We start from the raw sequence: 7,547 nt of genomic DNA, 5'->3' as shown, positions 1-7,547 counted from the left end.
AAAAATCTCATGTATTCTTGCAGGATTCCTCAACTCACCAACAGTTATGTCCATTCGTCTCGCTTTTCGCAATGCAATATTTAGTGAATTCCGTACTTGTTGTTTTTCACAGACATTTAGAGCATAAAACAGATATGGAATTGAAGATGCAAATCTACATTATTCTTTGTATGAAGTACTTTTTGGCAGTTAGTGCAACATCTCTGGAGTTTCCATTATCATCTTCAAAAAATGTAGATTTCCCAGTAGGAAATAAATGTGGAAAGGCCAAGGCTTCACATTTTGTGTCAAGAAAAGGATCCAACGGACTTTTTCCCTCGCCAGGTGCAATACAGTATTCCTTCTCTGCTAAGTGAGTAAAATTACTTGGATGTAAGCAAGTATCAAACTGTACTCCTCGGACTCTCTCCTGAATGTCTGAACCATTCTCATCTATATCATCGTTATTTCTTCTGGGACATTCTGAGTCTTTTGAAATAACCTCATGCAGTTCTTCTTCATCCTCATCGCGAGAATTCGGTAAAGTGCTGCAAAGACTTTCTTGATGATTCTGCTCTTCTTCATTGCCTATATTTCCTGTGAATAAACTGTTCCACATGTCTTCATCCTCCTGACACTGTTGTACCCATTCATCTGTGATACAAATATTACTGTACAGGGGATTGTTTTGTATAAGCCAGATAAGAGCCTTCATAACACAGTCAGGTCGTATGTTTTGGTGTATGTGGTGTCCTTTGTAGGCTAGTTTCCTTTTCAGTTTGAAAGGAATGATTCCAGATTCTTCAGGAGTCCCAGGAAGTGATGAACACACACTCTCAGTATCAACAGGAATATTTACAAAAGAACCAACCATGCCTTTCTGTCCTCCTCTAGGAAGGTTCAGCATTTTGAAGAAAATTATCCTTTGTGAAATGAGGATGCACTCTAACTCCCTTAAATCCTTCAATTCATCAGGGATTTCCTCTGTGATTAAATCATTTGCTACTGCAGTGGCTGGCATTTTGTTTTTCATTAATACTGCATGACATCCATTACAAATATATCTCTTTTCATCAAGTGAGTGCTTTCCTGTTAGACATTTATCCAGTAGCTGACTTTCAGTATTTATATACTTTTCTTCAGACAAAAGCTGTACAAGACTTCTGTAATACATTTTATGGCAACAGCAGCATATAAACTCAGGAAATTCCTTAATTGGCATCCTGAATTTGAGTTCAAAATCTGAAGCAGCTGCTCTACGTTTATTCTGTTTTGATTCAGCATCTCTTTGTCGAATAGAGTTTAAAGATTCTTCAGTTAAGTCTTGCCGCTTTTCCCTTCTGGAGCTTGTTTCTTTTTGTCTTATTTTGTTGCGACCTTCTTCACTTTAACTTTTTCTCTTCTCTCTTCTGGAGCTTGTGTCTTTCTGCTTAATTTTGTCTGAATCTTTTTTGTTCATGCACTCTCTTTTCTTTTTTCTGGAGCTTGTCTCCTTTCGTTTGATTTTATCAGAATCTTCTTTACTCATTATTTGCCTTTTTTCCTTTCTGGCGCTTGTATCCTTTTGCTTGATTAAACTCAGTTTTTCGACACTCATTTTCTCTCTCCTTTTCTTTCGTAAACCTTTCTCTTTTTCTCTCACTTTCCTGATTGCATCTTTATCTAATTTTCTTCTTTTTTCTCTCTTGTTTGTTGCCTCTTTATTCTTCAACAGATGATAATCTTAATCACTTAATGACATTTGCCTCATCTTTCTTTTTTGGTCTCTTTTTCATTTACTTTACTCTTCTCAACCTGTCTGATTTTGCCTTTGCTTCCTTTTAACACATTTGGAATAATATTTCCGGTGATGACTTTGAGTGGTAATGTCAATGCTAACTGCTACAATCTCATAATAATCAGCACTAACTGCTTTGGATAGGTCAGATAAATACTGATGAAGGGAATGGAAATTGTTATAACGAAGAAGGACTGCAGATCCATTAGGTGAGGGAAGGCCTTTCTGATTTCTTGAATGTGGATCAAATGCAAAAATTGTGTTATTTCCTGCATGATATATGGCACTGGTATATGATACTCTGTGAACATCCCCAAATAGAAAATATATAAATGGAGAAATACCAAAAGCAATATCCATTGCATTTTTGAATTCTTCATTTGAACTGCACAGTCCTGTGTGTTCAGAGAGGATTGTTGTCTGGTAATATTGCTTCTGGAATAATGATGTCCCCTCAAGCTCTTTAACCATTATGTATTCCTGCCCATGCATTTTTGAAGTTTTACTGTATAAACATGATCCATCTTTAAGTATGTTGTCTAATGATCTTGCATTTACATTTTGCAAATTGGTTGTATAAGCGAATATCAGAAAGATTAAACAATTGCATGTACACTGTTTTCCCGCATTTTCATGAAAAATTGGGTCTCCTTGGTGAATATTGGCTTTCAATACATGGAGGCTCCGACGACGTTCTTCCTGATCCTTAAAATATTCTCCAAGTGGTTGTGCAGACATCTATAATATAAAGAAAAGACAATAAATGTGATAGTCAGTAAAATCAAAATATAAATAACATTTTAATTATTCAATATACTTTTACCTTTAATCGGGACAGATTGTCATAGCAAGTTTTTCCTGTCTCTGAACATCTTCTCCAGCTTCTTGATCTTTACCCCTGAAACAGATATTTTAGCTTTTATACACAGTACCTTTAAATTCCCATGAAGCAGAATAAAAAAAAAATCCATGACTTATAGACATATTGTTTATTGCATCTCTTGTCAGGAGAATTATTTTCTATAATATAGAAAAAGATAATAAATGTGATAGTTAGTAAAATTTAAATAAAAAAACATTTTAATTATTCAATATTCTTTTACCTTTAATTAGGACAGATTGTCATAGCAATTTTTCTCCCATCTCTGAACATCTTCTACACCTTCTTGATCTTTACCCTTGAAACAAATTACACAGTACCTTTAAATTCCCATGAAGCAGAATAAAAAAAAATCTATGACTTATAGAAATATTGTTTATTGCATCTCTTGTCAGGAGAATTATTTTACAGCATATCCTAAAGAATGAAAATAGCTCTAAATAAAAAAAAGCAATACACTAAATATTACATTTTTACTTTAGAGTTATGCCCCTTTCCACATTTGCATGAGTCTGGACACTTGTATCATAATGCAAAACATCATTTTAAAAGAGATCACCTCAAAAAAATATTCATTGTTTTTAGTTTGTTTTATATAAATGAAAGTTTGTGTGTGCACTGTTTTTTATATACTTGATATGACATAAAATGTTTACAAAATTATTCAGTGTCTCGTAAAATTGTGCATGCAACACTTGTACGATTAGTCAATGAAAAGCTGCACTACCAATGTATGTACATCTTCTTTATATTGTATTCAAAGTTTGAGATATTTTAGAGCTACATACTAAGAAACTTGAAAGAACCATTCGTTCTTTTTTGCATGAGACTCGGAGCTTCCATTCTCTGTAAAAAATTTCCTTTAAGAATCCAGGTATTGGAAAAAAGGCAGTGTAAAATTGCACTTTCTTTAATTTTGCAGAAAAGAGATGTATTTGAGCATTCTCAATTAAAAACAAACATCCAAAAGTAATATATATATTTTTTTAAACTTCAGAAGCACTTCTTTCATTATAAAATTGCACAATTTGAAACATAGGTTGTGCTCATGTACACTAAATATTGAAGAACTTTTGGCCATTCCTCAAGAAATAGTCATGATATTAGGAAAATGATGCAATAGTATTGTCATAATGCATTCACAAATGGAAAAAGTATGTCATTTAAAATACTGCATATAGGGTTATTTTCACCCAGTTTTATTGTTGCCCTTTTATGCTTGCAAATAATTTTGCCCTATTTAAATTCCTCCAATCATTGTTTTGTTTAAAAAATGATGGTAAGGGTAAAAAAAGTAAAAATAAAATAGAGGCAAAAATTTCCCTGAATACATGAGATATGCAGTCACCAAGAATTCAAATAATATCTTCTTAGTAATGCACATTAAGCAGTTTTGATTTATATATAGGTCAATTCATTCATAATAAGACACAATATGGAATGCAAAAAAATATGAATCCTGCTGAGTAATAAGTACACTCATATTAAGCAACCATACTGTATAGCAGTATAGTTTTAACTTAAGTTAATTTCAGCAAAGTTGTAGCAGCTTCATATTAATTGCTTAATTTGCAACTTCATGAATGCAAGAAAGATAACTTCAATCAGTTTATTGCTAAAGAATATAGTTGATTTATCTTTCTTTTTCCCTATCATAGCTCTGGATAAGATTTTAAAAAAAAAACAACAACAACAAATTTTGCAACTGATAAAAAATACTAAAAATTAAGTATCTTCAGATACTTAATTATGTTCCCCAAACGAAGTTGGGGAACATATTGTTTTTACTCTGTTTCTTATTATGTTCCCCAAACGAACCCAAACGAAGTTGGGGAACATATTGTTTTTACTCTGTTTCTTATTATGTTCCCCAAACGAAGTTTGGGAACATATTGTTTTTACTTTTTCTGAATTTTTTCTTTGTTCTCCGGTACTTTTTTGTCCGCGAGTGTTCTCGTAAACTACTCATCCGATCTAGGTGAAACCTTTTTAGGGTCACTAGGTATGTTATGTAGATGTGCGGAACGAAGGTCATTTTGCGCGCACGTGCGTGCATGTGCGCGCACCTGTAACACGTGAAATGACCAATATAATAGATTTAGCCGTAACTTTTTAAATATTGGATGAAATGCTTTGAAACTCATAATATAAGGATATAATAGTAGTATAGACATGATGACATGGTCAAAATAGCAAGATCTCACGCGCATGCAGGTGTCCTTCGCTGCGATTGGCTGAAACTAAAAGTCTAAATATCTATTTTGTTTTCTGACAAAATCCTTTGAAATTTTGAACATAGTCCTACATTATGAAGATCTACAGCATGATATATAAGAATAATCATGAACGCACGCACATGCACGTGTGCTGCAATCTGATTGGCTAAAACTTTAAATGTCTACAACTTTCTTGGTTCTCAATAATACAGGGTGAAATTTCAAATATGAATAGATATAATGATTGCCTACATTATACTACTATCAAAAGTAAATGCATGGACGTGCATGCACATGCGACCGCACACAATGTATTAAAAGACAGTATACTTGAGTGTTTGATGTTCATGCAGAATTAAGAACTTCTAAATGTCAAGACATGTAACATACTGAAGCATGCAGATCTTTTTACCCTTGACCTTGAAACTTAGGTCAAGGTCACTGGTAACCTGAATAAAATGTTGATATTAGCTATTTACCAAAATCACCTTGACCTATGAACTTGAAATCGACCTTAACCTTTGTCCTTGACCCAAGGGTAAAAAGAAACATGAAGTACATGTACATGTATCTAGAAACACCTTTCAGAGTTTATTTCGGTTGACAGGTTAGAAGTTAAAGAGGTGGTGGTTTTTAATGACCTTGACCTTTCATTCAAATGTCACAATCAATCTTAAGTTCTTGGAATAAGATACAAGATTCAACTCCAATGTTAAATAGGTTAAGAATAAAAATAACCCCCACCCCCACCCCCCACCCCCACACACAAACAAATCAAATTAATGGCAACGTAGAGAATCACTGTTAAACTCAAATAACACCTCGGACCCACATAAAATTTCAGGAAAACTGCAGAAAAGAACTTGAGGAAAGTGTATTAAAATATTTCATTTGAGTTTCCAAAGTATATAGAAATTATTAATTTATACAGAAAAAATTACAAATCCTGTCGTGTTTAAAATTAAAGTGCAGATGACCAAAGTTGGCATATAAGCCTTTTATAGCCTATTTATTCAGATGTCGTTAATAGCATTCTTTTTTACTGATTTGAAATAATATTTTAATACCAAGCATCCTTTGTTTAATTTACCTTTGAAATTTATTTGAATTTTTTTTTAGAATTACGCAATCCCCAGAAATAGCGATTTTAGGTATATTAAAAAATCAATATACATGTACGCTCCTTCGTGAAATAATCAGATATTTGCATTCATGAAAAAAATATTAATAAGAAGGTGTTAAACAATATAGGTCATATTAGCTGACACGAATGTCTTTTTAAACATCTCTTGTAAAACCCAGAGAGTAGCCCCCTATGCATTGGAAAAAATGAATAGTTCCGGTCAAAAAACCTTTATATATTTATTTACAAAGTATATAAAATTTACCAGGCACAGGTATCAGAGTTGTCAAAATGGCCTGAGAGGAAATATTAAAAAAAATTCTGAACAGAAAGGAAAATCCCTTTTCCATGTATGGAACTACTATTGAATAAGTTCATTTTGATTGGTTAGGTATTGGCGTGATACCCTTAGTCGACTTTAACCCTGCCTTGTCGTCGGAATAAAACCAACTTTGAGCCCGAGGTTAAAATAAGTAGAGAAATAAAATGTGAATCGATATATTAAAAATATGACATATGCTTGAAAAATGGTAAATTTATATATGTATTTTTTTCTTTGATTCGCGGGATAGAAAGATATGTTAATCGCTTAATCAACATGCCATAATCATCTTGCATATGCATGTACATGTACGTGTGCGCGCATGCAAAACGTTAAACAATATATCGTTGATAGTTGATATCATTGTAACCTTTATATTCTTAAATGAAATCCTGGGATACTTAGCATATTTATAAAAGGTCTTAGAGGAATAAGGCACGATAAGGGACATGGGGAGCGTTTGGGGAACATCTGTAACGGTCCCCGTTACAATTAGCACTAGTTCTTATTATTATGTTCCCCAAACGAAGTTGGGGAACATATTGTTTTTACTCTGTTTTTTATTATTATTATGTTCCCCAAACGAAGTTGGGGAACATATTGTTTTTACTCTGTTTCTTATTATGTTCCCCAAACGGAGTTTGGGAACATATTGTTTTTACTCGGTTTCTTATTATTATTATTATTATTATTTTTTTTCTTATTTGTTCTCCGGTACTTTTTTGTCCGCGAGTGTTCTCAGAAACTGTTCACCAAACTAAGTTAAAACCTTTTTAGGGTTAATGGGTGTGTAGTGTAGGTGTGCGGAACGAAGGTCATTTTGCGCGCATACGCCTGCACGTGCGGGCGCGTGAAATGAGTGAAATGACTGATATATTTAATATAGTCATAACTTTTACATTTTTTGATGAAATGCTTTGAAACTCATTATATAAGGATATATTAATAGTGTTAATAATATGACACTGTCAAATTAGCACGAGCTCACGCGCATGCACGTGCGCTTTGCTCTGATTGGCTGAAACAAAAACCTCAATATCTTTTCTGTTTTTTGACAAAATGCTATGAAATTTAAAACATAGGCATACTTTAGGACGTCCTACAAAATGATATATAACAATTGCATGAAAACATGCGCATGCGCGTGCGCTGCAATCTGATTGGCTTAAACTTTAAATAGCTATAACTCCCTTGTTTTTCAACCAAACAAGATGGGGTTTAGAACATAGACATACATAATGGACTGCTAC

The 7,547-nt window shown here is 33.3% G+C and overlaps 1 protein-coding gene across 1 annotated transcript; it reads right to left on the bottom strand.

Annotated features, from left to right (window-relative positions):
• Positions 1-1,366: 1,366 nt before the first annotated feature.
• Positions 1,367-2,227, bottom strand: LOC134278505 (probable DNA-directed RNA polymerase I subunit RPA43). The gene is made up of 2 exons (XM_062760818.1): positions 1,859-2,227; positions 1,367-1,684 (listed from the first exon to the last, which is right to left on the bottom strand). Exons 1-2 carry the CDS (start codon positions 2,225-2,227, stop codon positions 1,367-1,369), a joined length of 687 nt encoding a protein of 228 aa, XP_062616802.1.
• Between the last annotated feature and the right edge of the window lie 5,320 nt (positions 2,228-7,547).

This window comes from Saccostrea cucullata, unplaced genomic scaffold (assembly GCF_032062105.1).
Source record: "Saccostrea cucullata isolate Sc308-1 unplaced genomic scaffold, CSIRO_AGI_Scuc_v1 ctg642, whole genome shotgun sequence".
Taxonomy (NCBI): Eukaryota; Metazoa; Mollusca; class Bivalvia; order Ostreida; family Ostreidae; genus Saccostrea; species Saccostrea cuccullata.
Note: the sequence above shows the minus strand (reverse complement) of the source record. Positions and strands in the feature narration are given on the sequence as shown.